General features: G+C 36.6%; 2 protein-coding genes across 3 annotated transcripts in view; one reads left to right on the top strand and one right to left on the bottom strand.

Moving 5' to 3' along the window:
- Positions 1-292: 292 nt before the first annotated feature.
- On the bottom strand, positions 293-15,863 carry cdc37l1 (cell division cycle 37-like 1). 2 transcript variants are annotated; one of them, XM_067432684.1, is made up of 8 exons: positions 15,604-15,863; positions 11,375-11,644; positions 9,557-9,653; positions 9,350-9,465; positions 9,098-9,220; positions 7,314-7,487; positions 3,556-3,627; positions 293-1,812 (listed from the first exon to the last, which is right to left on the bottom strand). In XM_067432684.1, exons 1-8 carry the CDS (start codon positions 15,679-15,681, stop codon positions 1,699-1,701), a joined length of 1,044 nt encoding a protein of 347 aa, XP_067288785.1. In that variant the 5' UTR covers positions 15,682-15,863; the 3' UTR covers positions 293-1,698. The 2 variants fall into 2 exon arrangements, with proteins under 2 accessions (XP_067288785.1, XP_067288786.1); XM_067432685.1 differs by lacking the exon at positions 3,556-3,627.
- Positions 15,864-17,471: 1,608 nt separating this feature from the next.
- Positions 17,472-26,870, top strand: part of exd3 (exonuclease 3'-5' domain containing 3) — a 64,470-nt gene continuing 55,071 nt past the window's right edge. The window contains exons 1-2 of the mRNA XM_067433521.1: positions 17,472-17,578; positions 21,071-21,142. Coding sequence (XP_067289622.1) covers positions 21,118-21,142 — 25 coding nt within the window. The 5' untranslated portion in view covers positions 17,472-17,578; positions 21,071-21,117. The remainder of the gene's footprint in view (positions 17,579-21,070; positions 21,143-26,870) is intronic.

Raw genomic sequence — 26,870 nt, 5'->3', positions numbered from 1 at the left:
TTATATATTGTGTACCAACGATTCACCGAGTAGGCTTAAAAGAAAAAATACAAATTAACGACAACTTTCTAAAAAAAAAATGCATCAAATCTCCCACATTTGTTCTTATAACCCCATAAATATATTAACTTGTTTTTTTTAAAATTATTATTAAGATTGTTACATTTTATAGCAGATGACTTGTGTTCCTTTTGTTGAGTGGACGTGCCATAAGCAGCATGTATTGTCCTACTTACACTGTACAACCCACTAACCTCGCTCTGTCAATCAAAAAAGCCCCGCCCCAAAGAGGTTCTAAGCCAAAGTTTATTGCGCATATGTAATCAGACGTGAATCCCTCACACAGAGAGCTAGCTAAACATTTATAAAGTGCTCAAATGTTATTTTAATAATAGTGGCAAGTCACAGTGAATGAAAACATATCAAGCATCAGCAATACTGTGGGTCTAAAGATTTAATTCCGTTTGTTTGATCTGATCGTAAAGACTTGCACAATATCATCACATTTATTCTAACACAAATCCTAGGTTTGCTGTAAATGTTGCGTGTGCAGTACAAGCAAAGCAAACTGGCAGGATGCGATGCGCAAACAGCATCTGCAGGCTTTCAATGCAATTATTGCAATGAATAGAAGTCAGTTTCCTAAAGTGATGGTGAGGGAAAGCTCTCGAAATCTTTTTCTGAAGGAAAATTCACCCAAAATATTAAAAATTGTTTCACACAACGTCATGTTGTTTCAAACATGGATGACTTGTTTTCTTCTGTGTAGGACACAAAATCCATATTTGGAAGAAGGTTTCTAGGTTATGACCGAATAATGAAAGTCGAGTTGACCTTCATTGTATGGATAAAACATACAATGAAACTAATTAAAAGTATATCTTTTATGTTCCACAGAAGAAATTAAGTCTCACAGGTTTGGAAGGACACGAGGGTGAGAAAAAATGACATAATTTAATATTTTGGATGAAATATCGTTTAGACAAACTCAATGGCCAAGTGCCTCGAGTGTCCGGTTTAAGTTTTGTTACTTTCATTATGACTCGGTAGCAACATTACATTGCTTGTTTTCAGGTCGTACAGTTGGATCTGCAAATGACTTTCGTCTCATTAGGACAGCAAAGTGGGTGGTCCAGCTCCGCCTCAGCGTCGTTTCTCTATCTGCAGGAAGCCGACTGTTATCTGCCGCATTCATGCACACGACACATGAAACAATTCCCAGATAGCAGCTAGAGTTCAATGTGCAGTGGACTTTGTAGATTACAATCCAAAGGTTTGAAACAAAATGCTCGAACAAAAAGACGACAGCAAAAGGCTTCTCAAATATCACTGATCTTGTTGATTTAAAAACCAGTTCACGACAAAAAAAGGTTTAAACTATGCCGAAATATGAGTTTTTCCCTTTTGCACTCTTGCTTGTGCCACTTTCCTAAACTTTTTTCAAACTGCTAAAACAGATTGACGAGAAGTTAGCAACAGAAACGTAACAAAATCTGCACAAAAATATAAGTGCCTCAAAATACAGCTTCCTGTCTTTTTTTAAAATACTTTCTCTATTAAACAAATATAAAGTGCAGCACACATTCAGGCACGGATACAAAACAAAAGTCTTTTAGCACAGCCCTTGTTCTTCCTGTCCTCCGACCCAAAGCCGTTTTCCCACTGAAGGTTTGTCAGGGATTGAGCGCGTTTTCACTGCTAGGTCTCCATCATTCTCCACTCGTCCGTTTCTGAACTCTCCTCTTTGGAGGCCCGTGGTATATTCGTCCAAAGTCCTGCCTCCAAGCAACGCTTCACGTGGTATTCTGCCACCTGTGATGATTGAGAAAGGATATTAATAATAAACGACATAAAACTAACTTGCAGCACAGAAACCAGTGTGCTGTACACTTAAAGGGATAGTTCACCCCAAAAAATGAAAATTCTGTCACCATTTACTCACCATCAAGTTGTTCCAAACCTATATGAATTTCTTTCTTCTGCCGAACAAAAAAAAAGATATTTTAAAGAATGTGGGTAACCAAACAGTTGGGCTCCATTGACTTCCAAAAGTATTTGCAGAAGAAAGACATTTATATACAGGCTTGAAAATACTGAAATTACACCAATTTTCATTTTGAGGTGAACTACCCCTTTAACTCTTGTAATGCATTAAAAAATGTGTCAATATTTTTCAACTAAAACCATATATCTGATCAGTAACTTTTCTTAAATTAATGAATGAGAAATGAATAATGTTACCATGTTTTTCCCATGCTTTTGCTACATTCATCCCCTTTTTATGAAAACTTTGAGAAATTACTGTTTTTAATCAATATTTATGAGAATTCCTTTGAACTTCTAACTCATAACTGCTCAAAACAGTCTAGAGTTATAAAAACTAGACATTTTTAAACAAAACAACATCGATATATTACTCTGAAATATTTTCAAACAAAATATACTTATTTTAAAATGGCATAAACTTTTACTTTCAGATGAAAAAAAAAGATGACAGTCTTCAGTCTGACCACTTCAGAAATCATTCTAATATGATGATTTGCTGCTCAAGATACATTTATTATCCCCAATCTTGAAAGTGGTGCTTCTGAATATTTTTGTAGAAACCATGACTTTTTTAAGGAAAGTTGACAAGAACAGCATTTATTTATATTATGAATGTCTTTTTGATCAATTTCATGAATCCTTGTCAAATAAAATAATAAAATCTGTAAGAATAAAATCTTTCTGAGCCCAAGCGATTATGGTTGTCGTATGGTATGGACTACTTTTATGCTGCTTTTTTGTCATTTTGAAGCTTGAAAGTTTCAAGTTCTCATCTACTTCCATTAAACAAAAACAAGCAAGCTCGATAGAAGAAAGTGAGGCGTTCAGTTTTGGAACGAAAGGAGGATGAAAAAATGACAATTTTGATATTTGGGTGTACTATCCCTTTAACTGCTGCACATCCATGTGGACGCAGGTTAGCAGGGCAGAAAGAGAGATTATAGGTCAGCCTGCATTGATGAAGGCAACACAACAGATTAAAGCAGTTATGCAACTCTTCATGTGTCCTTTGGCTCTCATTGACTTAGCAGCATGTCTGCGTAAGGATAACAGCATGTGCGCTCTGTGGTGAAAAGTGGTGGGGGAAGCCACAAATCTCTTCTCCAAAAGTACTAAATAATAAATCTAGGAAATGGAATCATTAAGATGAATTGGAACATTTATGCAGGTCTGACATGTTCTGATGTTTTACAGCATAAAGTGCTGTTCACACCAAGAATGATATCTATAACTATATTAGCTTCCTCATCTACACATGATATCATTTTGATTATTAAGCACACACTCCAGTTTTTAAAAGCAGGATGGATTTTGACTGGCTGTCAATATTTTATTGTTCATCAGCATTTGGAAGTGATCCCAACAATATTGTCTCTCTACGCCGTTATTTCTATAGCTGTGGTGTGGACTCTGCTATTCTTCTACATTTAGAACGATTTTTAAAACTATATCTTTAATTGTTATAGTTATGGTTCTTGGTGTGAACGGGTCTTAATGCTGTTGCGTTACCTGTGGGTTCATGGTGCTCAGCACATTCTGTAGAATCTGCATATCTTGCATCTGGATGCATGTTTTCAGCTCCTGCAAATTCAACATTTGACTCATTTTATAGTTTGCTAATAGCGACACGATCATTTAAGGGGGGGGGGGGTGGGGGGTGGGGGGTCTAATGCTATTTCATGTACTCTGACTTATTTACACTGTTAAAGATTTGGATGCTTATGCTAAACAAATCCAAAATGTAAAAAAAAATTGTTGGACGCAAGTCAGAGTATTTCTGTGCCATACACTTCTTCCGGATTTAAACAGGGTTTGGGAAGTTTTTTTCGAGTATGGCCCTGAATGACATCAAAATGGGTGGAATTCCTTATATGGGCACTTCTCCTAGATGAGTGCGTGCAAGAGCACAATATCAATGAGCTTAGTTTGGGTTACAGCGCTTTTTTATACCACAAAATCAACAGTGTCACTAAAGAAGTGTGTTTTTGGTTTTGAGGGAAATATAATCTTGTTCACCTTTCCACACAACTCAAAGTTAAGGAAACAGTGGATGCAGTTTGTTTTTCCGGAGCAGTAACAGAGTTCTGCAAGTGTGTGTGTTTGTTCCTGGTCAAGAGTAACCGCAGGCAGTGAGTGAAACTGCATCAAATGTCTGAGATTTGTTGACAATGGTAAGTGCATATAAATATAAACAACACAAATGTGTAGGGAATCAAAAGTTAGCCAGTGATAATGCCACGATTGTGTGTGTGTGCATGTGTGTGTGTGTCTTTAGCTCTGCCCACTGCACGCCTCCACAAGTTTGGCTGTTTTCGGAAAGAGTTGGTGCGCATCTGTCTTTTATTAATCTAATAAACCTAAAGACTTTTTTGAGATATGAAGAATGCAATAGCAATACTACTCTATGGGTCCTCAAGTTTAACATGACACAGGCAGAATCGTGTTACCCCCACTTTAAATGTTGGGAAATTTAGGGGGTACTTCAAAAAAGATGGAAAGATGAATCTGTATTTAAACTGGGTCATTAATGTAGTAGAAATGTGAAATTATTTTTAAATTTGGTGCCTTCTAGACTGAGAAAAGACAGAAAATGTATTTTTGTCTCATGGGGATGAAAGACTACAATTCCCAGAATGCTTCGCTGCCATGTGAGGCCACTCCCAAAGCCACCGCTACTGGATTACAGTGACTGAGTTAGAGAACAGACACTACAATTAAATACTGAACGTGTCTGTTCAATATAACGATCGAGTTGCCGCGTGAGTCTCACAGCACTAACTCAGATTAGGAGTCAGATTACATTTAACGTCATAAATGAGGTGATGAGCTCTCGTGATGAGAGCTGAGGAAATCGAGACCCCATTCGTGGCATACAGTCACAACGCGTTTTCAGCCTGGCGCATTTTCAGTTCATGCCTTTGGAAGCTTAACTTTCATAGAAATTAACTTGAGAAGTTAAAACACTTACATTGCTTAGCATCTGTTTAAATTAATGCCTGCAGCTGCGAGCTGTGCTGTGAGTGAGATCTCCCATGTGCGGGTTGAAAACATGCGGAAATGGCTCCCTCTGCTGGCTGTAGTCTTTAGCCAAACATTCCAAAGTTGACGCAAATATCGTCAATTTGCATCACGGGAGGAATTTTTCCAGAAATAAAATGCATAAATCTCTCGTCTCAGGGGGATATGGGGGGGGAAGCACAATCATTTGATTATACTCCAGGGTTTCTACTGATTCAAAGCCATATGTTAATCGCTGAAGTAACCCTTTAATAATTCTATTCTATTAAATTGATCAAAAGTGACAGTAAAGACTTACATTGTTACAAAAAAAGTGTTTTTAAAATGTCTATAAATCAAATAATCCTGAAAAAAGGGTATCATGATTTCCACAAAAAAAAGTTCAACATTGATAAATGTTTCTTGTGCATTAAATAAGAATATACGAATGATTTCTGAAGGATCATGTAACACTGAAGACTGGGGTAATGATGCTGAAAATAAATTAAACAAACATATTCACACAGAAAATATGTAATGCAATAATAATAATAATAATAATAATAATAATAATAATAATAATAATAATAGTAATAATAATAATAATAATGCCTTTACTGTATTTTTGATCAACATTGAAAACATGTTAATTCCAACATACATGCTTTAATTGTCAAGATGTGTCCCAGCTGCGACATGATTAAGTGTGACAATAAATCTCATTGTGTCATCTATTTTCAATGGATTCACACCCACAGTGAAATCTCATTGGTCTAAATCTAACTGTATATCAAACATGAAAAATATTTTGATTCACTGTGCTTCGCGCTCCCCTCCAGCATCGTTTTTACAAAAGTTGAATGGCTCCCAGAATATTTTATTGAATGAATAACATGCAATGTATCAAAAGAAAGAAACTACGCCTGTTTTATACTAATTACCTCATTATTTAATTTTTTTTAAATCAACACTTGAATTTGGGTAAATTTAATAAATAAAAAAAGCAACATTTTGAACACAAAGCGGAGAAAATTGTGTTTTGTCAAAGACTACACTTAAGCAAAACATAGCTGGAGTAGATCGACATCCCCTCGTGCTGGGTCGACATTTCATTCAGTAACATTAGGCGGTTTTGATCAATATGCTGTTTAATGCTGATTATTGCATTATTTTATTATGCACATGATTACACACATATTGCTTGTTTCTAGACTGGGTAAACCCAACCTGATCTACCAGCGATTTGATTTCACCCGCAGCTCAGGCTGGACACCTGTACATTTTTCTATCCTGCTTCTGTTACAAATTTACGGAGACCAATCACAAACCGGCTTATCCACCTGGCTCTATTGGCAGGTTTAACCCAATGACGGATAGCGAAGCAATGGACCGTTGGTCTAATTGGTTGAAGGACTATCCAATTTCGTAGTCATTTGAACTATGCCCATTGATCATGCCTCATGTGCAGTAGAAAATACAGAGAAGATTCCCCAGACAATGTTCAATCTTAAAAGACTGAACTTGGTCTTGTGATAACCAGACAAGCTTGTTTTATTTCTTTGCATGTGTTTTGATCAGGAGATTCTCTTGTCTGGCTATCACCAGAACAAGCTCAATTTAAGACTGATCATTGGTCTGGGGAGTCTGATCAATAAGCATTATTCAAATGACTCTGTATGCAATTGGATAGTCCTTCAACCAATCAGTCCACAAGAGGTTTGATCAACGGGCAACAACCCATCTCTTCTCTATCCGTCATCATGTTAAACCCCCCCATAGCGTGCCAGGTGGATAAGCCAGTATGTGACTGGTTCCCGCAAAAGTGTAACAGAAGCAGTAGAATTAATGTACGGGTTTCCAGACTGAGTTTCAAGGCTAAATCAAATCGCCGGCAGATCAGACTGGGTTAAACCAGTCTAGTAGAGTATGGACTCTTTCAGAAGATATAGCGCACCCCTACCATATAACAGTGAAAACACAGAAATCCAGAAATTTCCATCAATGGAGGGGAAAAAAAGTTAAGCATGTCAGAGGTTCTGGGTTCTAATCTGCCCTCATGTATTTTTTTTTAAATGATATAAACCAAAGATGTTCAGTAAGTTAATACCTGAGTGAACAGAATTAATACTCTGGTAGTCAACTGGAGAAGTTTGATTTGTTTATGGTACATTCGTGCCACAAAACATTTCAAAAAGTAGTGGGGAAAACATTGACCCTGGCAAAAAGTGTTGGGGGTATTAATAGCCAATTACGGCTATGATCATTCCTACCGGTGGCAAAGACTCCAAAACCTCCTTGGGGTCGAGACGACAGCCTGGCGGTGTATTTTGGTGCACTGCATCGTTTGGGGTTTCTCCTTTTGATTTCATGGTATACTCTTTAACTCTCTGCTTGAAGGCTTTGAGTTCTGTTTGGAAGACGTCCAAGTATCCATCCTGCCCTGCCTTAAAAAAAATTAAAAAAGAAGAAAAGCAAAGTAAGATTAGAAGTTATTAAAAGTTAATTCAATGAAAAAAAATGAGTTAATTCAGTGAGTTCAATCATATGACATGGATGAATGTGTGAATATAAACCTGTCCCCTGTTGCTGTTTCCTGGCCTCAGGCTGTCAGTTATGTCATGACTCTCTCTAGTGGTCACTGACATTATTGCATAACACTCAGGCCCTGTTTGTTTACACCTGGTATTAAGATGCGTTTTGATCAATCGGATCACAAGCGGACAATGCTAAATACAGGTGTAGACAGGGTCTAAAACATTTTAACTTTTAAAATGTCCACTTCCACGTTCATTTGCTTAGAAGTCTACAAGTAGTGTAGATGCTCACGTGGTCGAATGCATTCGAACAGGCACAAAAGACCGCCTACTGACCTAATGCGTAAACATTATGGAAAGCACGCTACCCAGATGGGATTTAAACTTCAGCTGAAGATATACGTGATTTTTTGAAGATGAAAAACGTACAAAGCACAATGTTCTCTCACGATTCCTGATTTCAGTTTCACGGTATCAGAGCAGAAACGAAAGCTGCTGCTCTCGTTGCGTTTTTCATACTCTCCAGACGCTTATATATATAAAATGCGCAAGCTTACTTCGTCCATTTGATTGTCCTAAAATTCATATATTTACCCAGCAATAGACCCTCCCCTCAGGCCAGAAGAGATCGAAAGTGGATTAAAAACCAGGTGTTAATGGTCTCCCTCGTCTACTTGTGATAAACCAAAACGCATCTTAATATCAGGTATAAACGGCCTCACACTGACTCAGATTATCTACAAAACTTTGGAATTATTAAGATTTTGAAATGATTTTGAAAGAAAGTGTCACATGATCCTTCAGAAATCATTCTAATATGATGATTTGATGCTCAAGGAACATTTATTATAAGTAATAACAAGGTTGTAAACAGTTCTGCTTCATATTTTTGCGAAAACAGTGAAACACTATTATTCAAGACATAAAGACATTTATAAGGTTATAAATTATTTCTATTTCAAATAAATGCTGTTCAGTGAAGGTTCTATTAATCAATGAATCCTGAAAAATTATCGCAGTTTCCACAACTGTAATTAGCAGCACGACAACACTGACAATAAGAATCATCGTTAATAATTGAGCACCACTAATAATTTACAATAATAGAGCATCAGATCATCATATTAAATAATACATTCATATCTCATCATATCATATTATAATTCCTGATTCAGGATCATGTGACATGATGCTGAAAATTCAGCTTTGATCACAGGAATACATTTAATTTCACAATATATTCAAATAGAACTTACTTATTTTAAACCATAAAAAATAATTCACAACATTGCTGTATTTACTGTATTTTTGATCAAATAAATGTAGCCTCAGAGAGCAGAGGAATCAGTTTCTTTCAAAAACATTAAGAAATCTTAATTATTCTACATCCTTGAGGACTTTATTGTTGCACCTCTCTGGTTAAATAACTCATGTACAGTAAGAGATGTGTAAAATCTTGTGTAAAACCGGTTGAAGGTGATGTCTGCAGCACTGCAGTACACTGCAGATGTGAGTCTCACTTTGGCTTTCTGAAAGAACTGACGGAAGCAGCCTCTTGGGTCTTGCTGACTGTTTTGGGCCATTTCCAGAATAAACTGCATGACGACTGCCTGATGAGCCACCTGCTCCATTAAGGCCTCTTTCTGCAAAAGCAGCAGACAATCAGTATCAGAGGTAGGTTATGCCAGTACACGGTACAATTTACATACTACGATCTACGGAAAAAGCACAAGTAGAATATTGTTTTGAACATGGTCAGAAAGAGGACTCACTTGCTCTGCCTGCAGACGGAAGCACCACAGGATCAGGTAATTGGCCGTTTCTTCACAGATGAGATGGTGGTATTCTGCTAGAAAACGTTGACTATCATCCCACCTCCTTAACATACCTGTCCGATCAGAAGAAGGGTGACAACCTCTATTAAGATCAACGGTCTCCATTAATAAACACTCAAATCAAACACAAGCCTCATAACTTACCAAAATGCTTCAAAAGTTCATCATTACGCTGGTTGAAGCCCAAGTTCTTTTCGAGATCAGATTCATTTGGCCAAGCCTGTGAAATGTTTATGATACTCTAGGGGGAGAAAAACAAGAAATGGGGCATCAGCAATTTACACACTAACTCTTACTGTGTTGAAATCAGATTTTGTCAAAGCACACAAAACAAATTGGCAATAACACTTTTTTTTGTGTCAAACGGATCATTTATTATATTCCCCCTATTGCATTCAGGTCAGTTGTTGAGGTACATCATTTTACAGTATTTATTCACCGGTAATGTTAGTTAATAATAATTTTTACATTCATGTTAGTTCACAGTACATTAACTAATGTACAGATACAACTTTTGACCTTTTTTTTAAACCTTTTTAAGTTAAGTAAATGTTGAGATTAACTAAAATTATTAAATGCTGTAGACATATTTGTCACTGTTAGTTAACTAACTTAGTTAACTAATGTTAACAAATTAAATCTTAATTTAAAAAAATCTAATTTTTTTTCCCCCGATATCGCAAACACAAATTTAGGACTGAATTTTGTTTGTAAACGTGAATATGCACGCACAAAGACAACTAGGATTGCCAGTTTAAATTGTCACATGCACTGAAACATATATAAATTAGTCAAAATGCTTGTCTTGGAGATTATTCCCGTAAACACAGTCAGTTATGTCTTAAATGAACGTAGACAGTTGAGAAATAAAACACTTGTGTAACACTTCATTCGATCCAGACGTTAGGTCTTAAATGACAGCAGCCATATAACAGTCAAACAACAAATGACTCACTACTCTTGACTGAATAACTTCTGTAATTTTAATAAGGATTCATCTAGAAAAGACTATGATATATTTTAAATATTAGTTAGTTATAGTTAGTTAATGACCTCAAGGATAGATTATTGTAATGCTCTACTGGGTGGTTGCCCTGCACGCTTAATAAACAAACTCCAGCTGGATTAAACTGCAGCAGTAACAGATCTGTCAACACTGCATTAGCTCCTTATTACTCCTATTTTGGTACAATACCACCATACTTCTTCTTAAACTAGTGAAGTATATAATATATAACTGTAATGAAAACTGCTGATATTAAATGAGCACTTATTACACAACAATAATAATAATAATAATACATAATATTTAGCCTACTATCAACTGACAATGAAAAATACACAAGACCTAATAGGTCCTATCGAATTGTTTCCATGGCAAAAAAAGATACATTTTTAAAAAATGTCCCGACCTGTTAATTTAAGCAGAGATATCTTATTCAGCTGAATCTTTATAATGAATCGATTAAAAGGGATCTAGATCACAAAACCAATCTGAATGATTTGTTCACAAATTGGCCTGATCTGAAGTTCAATTTACTGATTTCATAATCAGTGGATGATTCCAGCATCTCACTAAACTATTTTATTAGTCAACTAGTGAAACACAACCTTAGCATCTCACTGTAGTGAATAAGTGAATGCCTATTATTATAAGATATTTAGTGAATAATGATGCCAGTTGTCACACAATCATTTGAGTATGCCATCAAAAATCTTGGATTATACTGTATGGACTGCCATTTTAAAGCTTGGCATCTTCATTATAGGGAAAAGAGTGGCCAAATGTTTCCTAACGTGAAATATTACAATTTAAATAACCATTTTCTATTTGAATATATTAAAATGTAGATTAATGCATGTAATATGTGTAACACGCCAAGGAAATAAAGTGTTACCAATGCAATTTATCAATTTATAAGTATGACATGAAGTCACTGAAAGACTTTTCATATAAGATACCTTGTCAAATACGTCTCGGCTGGCTTCCGGACACAGAGTGGGGCTCCTTCCCAGCATCCTTTCTTTATGTCTCCACTCCTGTTCAGTCTGTGAGAGCTCAGCGGAGGAGGCCTGGGCTCGGGCACGCTCCTGCTCGACAGACTCAGAGCTGTGAAGCTCCAAACCGCAGAGCTGGTTCTGTGCTTCTGCCAGCTGCCACTGGGATGCGATAGAGGCCTTTACACAGCGCTGCTGACTCAGGCACAGAGACGCCATGCTCTCTGCACTGGGCTGTGACGGGACACAGAGATTAGTAACAAATCATTAGTCTGCATGGAAAAATCATATATTCATAAACAATATTGCTCTGTATTTGCGACAGATCCAGTCCTTGATGACAGTGACATTACAAATAATTACTGACACTGAACTTTTAACCATCAGGGTTGTCATTCTTTTTTAATTTTCAAACCGTTTACAAATTAATTAAATAAATAAAAACACGCACACACACACATACATAGATGTTTGGGGTCAGTAATATTTTTTATAAATTATTTATTTAAAATCATCAATCATACATTAAAATGATTAAAAGGGACAGTACATCTTTTAATTAGGGATGCCCCAAAATGTAGGCAGACAAAAATAGATTTTTATTTTTTTTGCACACAAAAAGTATTCTAGTCTCTGCATTACATTACAGTTGAACCACTGGAATCATATGGACTATTTTAACAATGTCTTTACTACCTTCCTGAGCCTTGAAAATGATAACATTGCAGTCTTTCATCAAAATATTTAATCAAAAATATCTTAATTTGAATTCTGAAGATGAACGAAGGTCTTACGAGTTTGGAACAACATGAGGGCGAGTGATTAATGACAGAATTTCTCTCCTTTTTGGGAGAACTAACCCTTTAAGCCACTAAACTCCAGGACATTTTTCAGTCCAATAATCCAGCAAGTGAATGCACTAAAACAATCAGTCCAAAATAGCGCTAATGTAAAGAAAACCATACTGATTCTAAGGTGAAAGCTGAACTAGACAGAAAGGTGAAGTGTGGCGAGATCAAATAAGCGCTTGTACCCAGGAAGAATGTCCAGGCTAGAATATAGGCTTAAACAGTCTAAACCAAGTAATTGAACATGAAATGTACAGTCTACCAACCCTTGATGATATACTTCCTCAGTTCAGGTGCAACAGTTCCCTACTTCCTTTCTGAATATCCAGTGCACCAGAGATATTGCAAAGAAAGATGAATAATGTCTTAAAGGAACAATATGTAAGAAATGTATTTCAATTAATCATAAAATGGCCCTAATATGACACTAGACATTAAGAAATCATGTTAATTTCAAATCCTTATATCACTGACAACAGTAGTCCGGCCAGGATATTGTCATTTAAAAGTTGTTGTTGCAGCCCTCAACTGATGTTGATGTTGACATGTTGTGTTTTGGCCTGAAGCTCCGCCCTCCACCTATCTACCAATCACAAAGTCCGTAGTGTTTTGGCATCCGGGTTGCCAGCTCTGCTCTAGTTACCACAGCTGCAGCTACAAACGTTCCTGCTGGATCCCGCAGCTTATCTGGCAACCTTGAGTCAGAGGCGAGGGGAAGAGGGGATACACCTGAAGTACCAGTTTTGGCCACAATCTTACATACACATCCTTTAATAGACCAGGTAAAGCAGCATACAAGGATAAGAATCATGCCAGAGATACACGATCGTCATCTACGAAGGGTCTTGAAAACACTTTCTGATGCGGTTTTGAAACTCAATGATGGCAATGTCTGTTGAGGCAAACACAGACAGTTTCTGCAAGCAATAGCCACCCACAAATTGGCGCTTATTTGAAAGCGAAAGAAAAATGCACACGGGGCATGGGCATTCTTCATAGACAAGGGTATTTTAAAGCCTGCCCACAAATTGGCGTGATTGGTTTCAAAGTAGTTTGCAAAACAGCAGCCTTTTGTCCCCTGCAGTTTAAAGGTGAAAATACTCAGCAATGGCGTTGATTTATGAATTTCCACATGGTTCGCCTTAAAGCATATCAAAAACACCACATAAATACATATAAACAACTAGATTTTCACCACAGGGGGTCTTTAATTTTTTTTAAACAGTTGTCTGAAAAAGAGGTTTTTCCCTTATTATTACATAAGGGAAGAAATGAAGACACTAAAAACTGTATGTTTATTATGTTTATTGGGGGAATGCTCACATGTTATTACAGCGTTATATCATTTGAATCTATTATAGCTTAAGAATCTGTGAGGTTATATAAGGTAATATACATACATAGCAATTTATACCTGTTTGAGACATGCGTAGCTAATAAAGGAAATGCACAAGTCGATGGTCACAGATCGCATTCATGTTGTGCATTCAGTTGAACAGAAATGGAGCAACATCTACGCCATCCTAACATTAGAAGGATTAGAAGTGAATAAAGGAGACGATTACATTTAAAAGTATCTGTGTGAAAACAAACCTGGAAAGAGATGTGAGCATTTGGGGAGAAAAATCTGAGATTCTTAGTGCATTCATGTGAATTATTAATGGGATATGTTGTAAAATAAATCGGGAGAGCAGACAACAAATGCCAAGTATGTGTTGTCCTTTTTCATACTGTTACAGTGGAACACTAAGGGAAATAATCAGGAGGAAAAGAATGCGGTGACTGAAAACAGCTCTTGCCAAAGATATTCTTGTCACACCACAATGTCCACGTCATGTTAAAATACCAAGCGTTACATTATTCTGATGTCTGATCAAACATGAAGGAAATTTTACAGCTCGTTCAGTCAAACTGACGGATTAGGATTATTTGTAGCACAACAAATCGTACAAACGGTTATGAATCAGCTTATTGATTCATGATTCAGATCGCGTGTCAAACTGCTGAAATCACATGACATTGGCGATCCGAATCCTGACTCAATCCGCTGATTCATGACCGTTTGAATCTTTATTTGAGGTTTGAAAACAAATGCGGAAGAGAAGACAATGCTGAATAAAGTTGTAGTTTTTGCTATTTTTGGACCAAAATGTATTTTCGATGCTTTAAGAGATTCTAATTAACTAACTGATGTCACATATGGACTACTTTGATTATGTTTTTATTCCCTTTCTGGACATGAACAGTAGTGTGCATACACTTAGATATGCTGTCGGACTAAATATAAAATATCTTAAACTGTGTTCTGGAGATGAACGGAGGTCTTATGGGTGTGGAACGACATAGGGCGAGTCATTAATGTTATAGATTTAATTTTTGGGTGATCTAACCCTTTAATGGTGGATGTAAAAACCTGAAGACAAATATTATCATTTAAAATGTATCTGTATTTAAGCAACTTTCACAATAAACGTATACAAGCAGCTTACATACTGCATTAAGAATACTGCCTTACAACCCCAGTGGTGAAGATAAACGGGACACAGTGAGAAAAACTAGTAGAGAGTAGAAAGATACAAAGCACACAGCAATAAAGGAGAGACACATTTAGAATGTTTAGTAGACTTTAACCATTTTTGCTGTCTTTTTATTCTCTGAAATGGTCTTGGGAACCCTTGGCTCAGAACACTGGGGACAGTTAGAAAACCCCTGCCACCTGCACTAAACTACGTTACACCACAAACAAAACAAAAGGTGGGAAGAGAGAAAAGATTTAGCATATTGAGTTTGATTTAATATAAGTCCAAACTGTTTTATGAGATTGCAATCTCAAGATAATGCAGTTGCAATGTAGTTACTACAGAGCTAAATAACCCAACTGTGAGCCAAAGTAGCAGTGTTCATCGATCTAATTATAAAGCACTCATTATCCTCAGCTGTCAGAACAAGCTTGCCGACATGAGACCGAAAACACAGGCTCGTGATCTCATGTCAAAGATCCAGATAATACCCAATGTAGGAAAATAAGCCTATCGCAGATGCCCGTCTACCTAAACAGTATGTGTGTCACCATATACGGGTATGAATGCGATGCCCAAAAATGCTGTCTAGGTAGTCAGCTCACTGCTAAGATGCAGCCTTTTCTTTCTCATCCTGCGGTGAACTTTTACTGCAGCATCTTACGTAGTAATCTACGTTAGCTAACGGAAACCAACGACGACTTTAGAGCACATTTCCGCATGGCTTCAAGTATAAACACACAGAGACAGCGAGCTCGCGTTGATTTAAAGAACAAGCAAAAGGCATCGGGTAATAAATGAAGCACTAACGAACTTTCTCGGGTACCTCGTGTGGGTGTGTGCGGGGCATGTTTTCCTTTCGGTCCTGTTCAGTTTGGAACACGCCGCCTCCAAAACACTCCATTTCGCTGCTTAAACTCTGTCCTGGAGCCGTGGGACGTGTTCTGCCGTTTATATAGCTTATTATCCGAAAAGCACACGCAATTCGGTGGGATGTAAGCGAGCAGAGAATTATTTTCAGGCTATAACATCAGCAATGCACTCAGCAGCTCTTTTTAGCTTCTTATGACAACTTCCGTGCGCTGACACGTGATATGCTAGACTCGAATCACATGATACAGCCAGAGAATAATTTTCTGCAAGGCTACACATTTATTGACTTATTTTATTTATGCATATGATTCTGTTTAAGCATATACACAAATTGTAGATATACTACGGGATATTTAATTATATGTGTATGCTGTTTTGTTTTCATATGCATTACCTACTTGAGTGCCTAACTTTAAAAATCAACAAAACCATATATATATATATATATATATATATATATATATATATATATATATATATATATATATATATATATATATATATATATATATATATATATATATATATATATATATATATATATATATATATATATATTATAAGTTATAAAAAAACAAAATAATTGAATAAAAATAAATATACATAGAAAAGCAAAACATTTTTTAAATAATTATTTATACATTATTATTTATTTATAGGTTTATTCATTTATACATTTATTTATTTTTACATTTATGTATACATTTATTTATTTTTGAATTTATGTATTTCTATATTTATTTATGTATTTTTACATTTATTTATTTTTAAATGTATGTATTTTTTACATTTCTTTGTCCATATAGGGTAATGAGAAGGGCGTGAGCTCAGAGGACGAAGCAAAGCATTTCCATTTCAGAGTCCCTGTCATCAGATCTGTTGAAGATGTTGCTGTTCATGTTTGTTAGCTCAGGACATTTTACAAATCCAGACCAGACAATGTTCTACAGCCATTATCTAAATAAAGAGTAGCCTATCCATGTCACTGTCACACAGTGCAGTTAGAACGAATGAACGAATGAGGCATTTATATGTTAGGGTGATATGACTTAACCCGTGATATAACATTTTGGCCATATACCTATCCAAGTCATTCATCACAGACAATATCGTCAGTAGGCTATACTTATTGTATTTCAGCTACACCACAATGTGTCCCTGTGTGATAAAATAATAAATAAATAAATGTGTGTCAAGCACTAATACAAACAGTAGCCTAATATAATTTTATTTAGTTACCAAATGTTTTGACAATCACAATCATTTTGTCATCGACACCACATTTTCAATAATTGGTTTAGAAAAAAAGTGTTTCCTAACAAATAAGTTATAAAAAGTTTTTTGTAACTTTTTGAGTTTTGGCTAAATTCAATGTCCTACAGAAATGTACATTAATTCTATTAGGCTACTAGAGGTATCCCACTTCTACAAAGGCTGCTACAGCCTAATAATAATAATACTTGCCTAGTGTTTGATTATAATATTTAAATGTTACTTGAGAAAATTATAGTTATTGTTTTTATGAATGAAATCAAGCTGTACATCTAAAGACGTGTTTCTTTAAAATTGTTTCAACCGTGACATTACCACAATTAGTATGTTAGGTTTACTCGTCAACAGATGGCGCCCCTACTCTGTTATACTCCCAATTTACCTGTTAATTAAGATAGACTTAATTTGTCTTTAAAAACAACTTTTACCTTCGCAGATATTATTTTTAGGTCGCATAAATGTGGCACTCTGACAGTTGTTTTGCATCTGCACCGCACTAAGTATCTGCAGAGTACACCATAGGTAAAAAATATATCGCTATCCGCGTGTCACATAATCAAATGTCTATAATAAACCTTCCCCGCATTTAATGGTTCCGTCCGGATATTTGGAAAGATCTATCCAACAGTTTCCTCGGTGTTAGACATCTACATTAAGTAAGTTTAATATACACAATGAACACTGAATCAGTCAAAACATGTATATAGATATATTCGTCTTGTTTTAACGCCAGTAGTTGTCAAGTTGTTTATGCCTCGTGGAAAAATACACCCATGTTTTCATGCTAGCACGTTGACATTAGCCACTTCAGTGATGAAAATCATATTTTGTGATGCTTATAGAGTGAACGTAAAACGTCAAGAAATGCTTTTTGAGTATTGACTTCTCGTTTCGAAATATAGTTTACATTAATGTATGACTTGCTGAGCCACTTTTTAAAGTTCATGCGAATCGTCAAAGATACTAATGATTTAAGTTAATTGGTTTAAGAAATAAGCTTTTCTTTGTTTAACTTATTCTTCACTGACTGGTCTTTGTCCTAGATTCTAGATATATAGCTGGCGTAAACAACATAACGTAACGTTACAGCAATATTTAATGTGTGATGACACTATTCTTGAATTGAAGTGACATAAGGCATTTGTAATAACACACATGGCAATATATTGTGTATCGCAATATGGCAGAATAATGTGTTGTAAGAAGTACAAAACATTTTTTATGTAAATAAAAGTCATTGTCAGAGAATGAGGAATAATGAGTGCTGTGGAGCGCGAAATCACGGCGGCATGACTCGGTTTGATCGGTGTAGTTGAGCGCGTCCTGATGCGGCTGGTCGCGTGGCTCTATTGTTCGCGTCAAACTCCCATAACGCCAATCATATGACGCGTCGCCATAGAGACCACTGTTAAAGTCAGTTTCTACCTCTATTATAGCTCAATGCTTTATACACGCGTTCTGTGTCATGTCACGTAAAAAAACAAGTCATCTGGACAAAAACAGCGTGTGTGTGTGTGTATTGAATACTTCAGATACAAAAGCCTCTTAGTCCGTCTGACGTTTTTCTTTAAAATTAGCATTTTTGTCAGGCTTGTATAGGTTTCTACCTATGGTACTTCTGAATGGGCTGAAGCTGGGATTTAGTGGGTTTGAAGTGAAAGTATTTAAAGAACTTTGTGTGCGGAAACTAGAGCATTCACTCAGTATCGTTATCTAATTTTTGACCGAAATTGCTTTTAGAGGCTTTTGCATCTGAACTCTTCGTGTGTGTGTGTGTTTGTGTATGTACAGTGCTGAGTAGTAAGTGATTGCATGTAATCTGAATTACTTCCATCAGATTCCAAAAATTAAGTAGGCCTACTTGCAATTAGATTAGGGGTTTTCAAACTGTGATCTGGGGACCACCAGGGGGCTGCAAAGGAGTGACAGGGGAAAAACATGAAAACATTTAATTAATAAATAAGATAAAAATAAATAAGTGATTAAATGTTAAATTAAAATATAAAACATGCACACATATAAATAATAAATAAGTAAATAAATACATTTTTACCTTATTAATAAATGTAATTCATTTATTATTTATAAATAAGCTTAAAAGTGTAGAGAAAAGTATACAATTAAGTAAATAATTAGATTCAAATGAATAAATAAAGGATTGAATGGTAAATTAACATTTAAAAACAAATAAAGTTAATAAATTAATAAATTAGATTAAAAATAAATATATATGTGGGAAAGCTGAGAGTAATATTGAATATAATAATAATAATAATACAATTAATAAATAAATTAGCTTAAATAAACATGCAAAAATGTTTAGAAAAAAAAACACATGCACGCCTGCATGCACGCGCACACACACACACATATATTAGAATAAATAAAAGTTTAAATGTAAAATGAACATAATAAAATGTTAAACAAAATATTAATATAAATGAATAAAAATTTAGATTTTAATAAATAAACTATGCAATTAACAGTACATTCTTACAGTGAGTAGAATATATATAATAAATAGAAACAAATGTTAAATGTATAATATATTTTTTTAGTGTATATTGGATTTTATAATAGACAGAGGTCTTTTAAATTATAGGATGGGGTTCCCTCACACGAGGATGTTCATATTTTTGGGTCCGTGGCATCTAAAAGTTGGAAAAGCCCTGAATTAGATTTTTAAAATATTAATGTATTATCTTTTTAAAATACTAATCAGACCTCAGTTACTTTTTATTGATCACATGATTATGTTATTCTCACAGTGGCAGTAAATGAATTATAACTCATTGATTCTCCCTACTACTAGGCCTGCTATTTTCCTTTCTGTAAAATTCTTCTACTTATGTACGTTCAGTAATTCTTCCAGGTTTGAAGAAGTCACCATCACCGAAAACTGAGACCCACAGCATTTGATCACTGGATTCACAGAAATAATTTCACTTTTAAGAAGTGTTTTCTCAACATTGCATATCTAATTAGCTCCTGTCGAAACACATTAATTATTATTCGAATTATCACTCAATGATTCTTTTAACCATAACATGGTTACTTTTGTAATACATGTTAATTGTATTCATCAACTTTCAGATTAAAAGTGTTGTTTTTTGTGTGGTCTCAACCATCCAAATAACAGAATAACAGAAAAAGTAACATAAGTCTTTGAATAGTAGTGATAACTTCACATTGCATCTATAATTTTTTTCATAGTATTTATAAGTCAGCTTTAGTCAAAATATAAGCAACCTTTGTCGCAACACAGTTCAACAAACAGGCTAATGCAGAGGAGGATTTGCCATTACATGAGCCATGTGTGTCCACTAGATGTCAGTGAAGACCAGATGAGATGTGAGTTGGCGTCAGGACGGAGAGTTTTGGAGTTCAGTGCCAGGAGCTTCCCCTGAGACTGCTGAGAGAAACAGTCCAGACTTCAGACCAAAAAAACAAAACATCCTCAGCCTCTAAAGCACGTCGCCTAGCCAGCTGGCAAACTGCCTTTTCTAGGGCTGCTGTTCCCACAGGGAGGGAGACAGTGTTTGTGTGAGAGACTGAAATGTGTACATGTGGGTACTGTACTGACACCTGAGGCACTTGTTCACGTGTTGCTCAACACGAGTCACTTTAACTGTTACGTTAACAAACTAGGGGGGAAAAAACCCTGTTGCACTTTTCCCCTTGTAATCTTGAAGGTAAATCTCACCCCTGAAGCGTTGCAAATACAATAGGGAGTGATATATAACACTTTTTTTGTGAGTACACTGTTGCTGACTTGAGAAAAACCGCATGAGAATGTGTGAGAACAATATTAAGACCAGCTGCCAAACTGCACATTTTTGGGGCTTGCTACATGGGGGGGGGGGGAATCATTTTCATTTTACACTCACTTGTTTGAGGTTATCTAGCAAATCCTGCAGTAACTGAGACACAACTAGGCATTCTGAAGTCATGGGAAGAGTTTTTTTGTTTTGTCTTGCATTTTTCCGTTATAAACCGGTGATGAATGTTAATAAAATCCACCAGGCAGAAGAATTATGCAATGTTAGACATGTCTCCTAAGCATGTTCTAGCCTGTTAACCAGATCTGTGTTGGGAATCAGTTTTTCTATGCACTTTACAGTCATAACAACCATTCTTGTCTTTCTCAGAGGGTGTGGAAGCATTGAGTTCAGACAGCGCCACCGGGTGTACAAGAATGAGCCTGGTAGGACAATCAAAAGGTACGTTTCAAGCATCAGTACACCCTTGGATACTTTTAATAAGAATTGTGTGGTAAAGCTAGCCTGAATGTTACTGATCATTACTATTAGAACACATTTCTCACTGTATGTATTTAAGTCAATATGAAAATAAATAGGCTTACAAAATAAATCTGTATCATATATTGGTTTAGTGGCAGCTACTTGAGTTTTTTTATGTTCAAAAGTTTGGGGTCAGTAGATTTTAATAAATTGATCAAAAGTAAAGACATTTATAATGTTAAAAAACATATATTTCAAATAAATGAAACAACTTTCCATTAATCAAAAAATCTTGAGAAGCAGCACAACTGTTTTCAGCACTGATAAAGAAAGTAAATGTTTCTTCATCATATCAGAATGATTTCTGAAGGATTATGTGACACTGAAGACTGGAGTAATGATGCTGAAAATTCAGCTTTGATCACATGAATTTAACATATTCAAATAGAAAACAATTAACTTAAATTGTAATAATATTACTGTTTTTACAGATTTTTTTATTTAAATAAATGCAGCCTTGTTTCTTTTTAAAACTAGTAAAATGTATAATGTTTTCTGTTTATTTAGACAAAATAGTATAGAATTTTAATAGTGGCCATTTAGCAGGTTGTGAGCAGTAACATGAATACAACACTTGACTAAATAAGTATATAGGTAAAATAAATATGGACATTTTTTACAGATTTTTCTGTGCATCCCCAAAATTAAAGGTGGGCTAAGTGCTTTCACCACAACAAACATGCCCCTATTTTGATAGCTCCGCCCCACACTTACGTAACCCAGGCAACGACTATCTGCTATGCCAGCCGGCGAAGGTATGAAGTCATCAATAAGTGAAAGCAATGTGTTACTATGGTAATCCAGGTCGCATGTTCTGTGAAAAACTCATCCCTAAAGCCTCGGGATTACACGGCCAACGATTTTATCGCTACAAGTCGCCAACGCCAAAAATTCATGTCACTATTGGGCGTTCCCACTACGGGTTGCATATAAACATCATTAAAAAGTACCGTTTATATTACTAGTGTTTTGCAGAACACTGCAAGTTATTAGACTACATACACACTGAACTGTAATAGGTGGACCATATTATATGCAGTTCAGTCAAAATTTGATATTCCCACAATCCCAGAAATGTTTTTCCATGCATAATTATTTTTTTAAAATGTGTCTCTGTATGTACACAAAGACATATGGTGAAGAACAGGCAAACAGCTAAAATCAACTTCTCCATCTTGGCACGACACCGCAGTAGCAGTACAGCTGACGGATTACGTGCACTCCTCTGACTTCACTCCTATTGGTTGTCGCTCGCGAAAATCGCTTCTCATTTGCATAAAGTTGAAATTTCTGAACATTTATCGCGCATCCCGCGTTGCTTGACAAGCTCACATTCTGTCACCAATGGTCACTGTCCCTCGCGTTGCCGAAAGTCGCCAGCGCTTTATTGAAATGAACGGGACAGTGCAGCTTTGTCGCTGCATGTCGCTGGCGGTGTGAACAGAGCCTTACACCCCAAAACACAAACACAGTTCTCATGAGCAACTCGATAGCACGAGCATGACAGTCCACCTAACAAACATATTACAATTATGACAAGATTAGAAGGTTATATCGATCACGAAAAGGGGAAACATATCTATTAGGGAGAATATTATCTTACTTTTCGGACACACTTTGGGAGCTGGCACTTGAAACAGACAGTGAGGAGGTTTAGACGCTCCAGGCTTATTACAGTGTGGAAATGAGTAGGTATTTATCATCGCTGAAGTGAGCGACAATAGATCGCAAATGAAAAAACAAACGAAGATGACACATGAGCATATTCAGACAAAAGCCAGCATATATTAGTTCTGTGAAAGAAAACAAAATGTTACTTGCCTATCGAGAAGAAATAAAGCAACCTTGGCCCGATCTACCTCTTGCCTGATTGTAAGCCTTCTTTTGTTTCAAAGACATCTTCTATATTTGTTTTTTATCCCCCATCTCTCTCTTTCTTTCGTCGCTTATGTCCGTCCTGTGTCGTGTCTTTTGAATAATGATGTGCACTGAGCGCTCTGTTCTCCCCGACATTAGTATACACACTCTTTACTGCTGATTCGCTATAAGTTTATTTTGGTACTCGGCCCGAGACACTTTTCTAAAGCAATTTTGAAAAGCCACTTATCCCACCTTTAAAACTGACCCTTTTTATGTTCCTTGTTATGTTACTTTTTATGTTCCTTGATTTATGCCAACAATCCTTTGGTGCACATTATTTCAAATGGGAAAATTTAAATAAATTTTCTTCAGCTGACATCAAACCCTCCTAGTTTTCAACCGCTCGTCGAATCCAGTCCAATCATTTCCCAACTGCCTAGCAACCATACTGAATACCCTAGCAACGAACTTAGGCCTAAGACACAATAAGCCAACATTAAAAAACAAAAGCTGACTGTGTTGTCGCCACATGTTGCAACAGCTGCGCTTGAACACACCAAAAAGACTAAAGGCATCTGTCAACTAGCACGTGCGTTCTGCATCAGCGTGGGAGGAAATAACTGTTTATAAGCAGGTATCAATATTCTATTTTCGTCATTCAAAAAGGAAAACCAAAACTAGCAGATATACAATCCGTAAACAAAGCAGTGCTTGCTTACCATTTTGAATATGAATCGTGCTGGTCACTTTTTTCCAGTTGGATAATGTTATTAAGAAAATATTTGTGCAATGGAATTCTCAGGTAAGAATGTAAAATTAGAAAAGCCTTCTGTCTGTGCCATCTTGACTTCTTAGCTTGCTTTCATCAGTATCGTGCATTGACTTATACGCTAAGCTGAACAGCCAATCAGAATTCTCTCTAATGCTGAATCAGCTCAAAAAAACCCAGACGGAGTCTGACTAGAGCCAACGGTGCAGAACACCAAAAAACTAAGATGAAGGAAACTCAAAAACAGCCCAACAACGGCCAACCGTGGTCATGGGTGTCTCTGCCTTTAATGGGAAAGTCAGGTTAACTTAAATATCGTGGTAGCAAATTTTGCACATAAAAAAACAGATAATCTAATCGATAAAGTGCTTGTAATGTAGTTCACGTCACAAGTGGAAGTCATAGATGATATGGACTTCTGTAAGTAAATACCTGTCTCCTTCAATAACTTTCTCACTTTTCAAACTTCCCATTGACTAGCTGCATAGTCCACATTCCTTAATGTCCTTCCGCCCCACTTTCCCCCCATGCGTGTGTGTATGTTAATGCCTGTAAAAGAATGAGGTTAGGGTGGAGTAGAGACAAAGGCCAGAGAATATCTGTTTTGTGTGTCATCGGACTAATATGCGTGCACAGTGCCGTCGCACCAATCACGGATGGTATGCTTATGGGAAAAGACTATCCTAAATAATGTTTAAGACAGCCTAGGAAGCATTGCGGGCAAATACGATGATCTCCGTGCAGGACTACGCAGCCTGACGGGCCGAGGGGGGGGTGGGGTGGACGGAGAAAAGCCCTTTGCACCACTTTCCCAGGCTGTCGTTCAGGAAGGTTGGATTTTTTACACCGTGACCACCGTGTTGCCCTTTCCGGGGGAAATCCGAGACAAACACGAAGAAGGGGGGCAGTCGTAGGGGGGGGGTGGACAGGAAAACCGGCCCTGGGAAGAAGGAGAAGCAAGGAGAAGAAAGGTGTTGGCCACACAGCATGAGAGAGGCAGTTGCTTTTCAGGGCTACTCAAAGGACTATATACCTCCCCTCCGTTACCCCATTGTCACCGGCCGCTCCTGTCTCGCTCCCCCTTCCTCCTCAAAAATGGCTCATCTTCTCACAGTTTTGTGGCCTGGAATCACTGCCCAAAATACAAAGCCCCAACACCTCTCACACAACAATAGACTCCTCCTTTCTCTCCCTGTTACGCGTATTAAATGTTAATTTTCTGACCCTTTTTGCTCAATTCAAATGCGGTGTGAAGTATCCACATGTAACAATAGCTGACTGGGAAAAAGGAGTCAAGGAGTGCATTACAAAGGAAGTAAAATAGTTAAGCCTGTATCCTGGATTTAAAAGGAAAAGTTAGTAAAGTCTTGCAGTGGTGGGAAAAGTGCATTAAAACAAAACTCACTCTATTTACTTTCTTTAATAAGCATTCCTGGTCTTATGAATGATTTATTATGATGATGTGTACACATTCTTTCGTCTTTCGGTTTTGGAATTCTCCCTTTTGATTTTGGCAGATTTTTCTAATTCTCCCTTCCTACCACCTGACATATAGACAGACACCACTTTTTACGATCCAATCAGGTTTTACTTGTTGTGTATTATGAAATCTGTCACGCTGCTGAAATGAAATCTGGTTGCGATTTTGAATGCGGTTGTGGAGTGAAGTGTACAAATTTTGCGCCACTTGAAGCACCAAACAAATTTACTGAAATAATGTGTTTCAATCGTTGTCTAGTCAGTAAAACAAGTAGTTCCGCCCCAAACTCACGTCATTTGATTTATACAAAATAACACTGGCTAAACCAAATACATTTTGATTAAAAAAAGGTGAATAAAGGTGGCAACACTTTTGTAAAATCATCAGACCATTGGCATTTCACATGCTCTTGACACAATGGCCCTCATTTATCAAAAGTGCGTACACCAAATTTCCAGCGTACACCTTGCGTACACCCAAACCCACGGTGACTTTGAGATTTATCAATATGGACGTTGGCGTACGGCACGCCCAAATCCTACGCCAGCTCAGGAGGTGGTGTACGCACGTTTGAGTTAGTGCGAAAATGCGCAGAAAAACAATTCCTAACACCACAAAACGCACTGACAAAGATATGCTATATTATGACCCACTGTTAAAAACAACAACAACAACAACAACAACATTGTAATTATAAACTTCAGAGTTTATTTTTGTGCAACGTAGACTTCAATGTTTAATTTGTGTGACTATAGGCTACCAACCCATTTGAGGCATGTATTCCTCCAGTTGCGAGCCTGTGCGGCAGCTACGCACGGACTGGGACTGAATAACTCAGACTGACAAACTAATAAAAATTACATTCTTCTTCTTTTAAATATTAATAAAATAAATAATAACGACATTCTTCTTCTAAATAACAATAAGCGTCATTAATAATAAAAATCATAATAATATAATAAAAAAATCTTACAAATTGTCATGCAATTATTAATGTGAATGAATGGAGGCTACTTCACATCACATCATCATATCGTACACCCCAATACATGTGCCGTGATACGAAATTAAATGCTAATTGTTTCAAACTGTGCTGTAAAATAATGCACTGTGAGGTAATTTCTCATCCAAACAGCTTTAAACTGCTGGAATGCGCTCAACCCCACACTATTAACAGTACTCGTAATTTGGGTCCATATTTGTTTGTTTTGTGGGTGCCTTTAATCCCACTCTTTAAACTCTCAAATAAAACAATTTCAGTTTTTTCCACTTCCCTGGTGATGGTCTTGATGGTCTTGATGGGCTCAATCATCTTACTAGTCCTCTAGTCAGGGCACTGATCAGGGAGTCAGCCCATTGCCTTATGTCCTAATCACTGCCCTGACTAGTAGACTAGTAAAATGATTGAGCGCGCCCGATCTCCACGTCGGAGAAGTTTCGCTTCTTTGCCGTCTTCCGTGTGTCCATGGCATAAAATGAGGGCGTGGTGGAGGCGGAGACTTGAATATATAGGGGCGCGTTATTCTAATGACGATCGT

Source organism: Pseudorasbora parva, chromosome 23, assembly GCF_024679245.1.
Source record: "Pseudorasbora parva isolate DD20220531a chromosome 23, ASM2467924v1, whole genome shotgun sequence".
NCBI lineage: Eukaryota > Metazoa > Chordata > Actinopteri > Cypriniformes > Gobionidae > Pseudorasbora > Pseudorasbora parva.
The sequence above is the reverse complement of the archived record's forward strand: the minus strand, read 5'-3'. Positions and strand labels throughout refer to the sequence as shown.

Coding starts and splice junctions, on each gene's coding strand:
- cdc37l1 (XM_067432684.1), bottom strand. CDS start 15,681: ATGGAGTGTTTTGGAGGCGGCGTGTTCCAAACTGAACAGGACCGAAAG. Junction 9,654..11,374: donor GCCGAGACGTATTTGACAAG/GTATCTTATATG, acceptor TTCTCCCCCTAG/AGTATCATAAACATTTCACA. Junction 9,221..9,349: donor TCCGTCTGCAGGCAGAGCAA/GTGAGTCCTCTT, acceptor CTGCTTTTGCAG/AAAGAGGCCTTAATGGAGCA.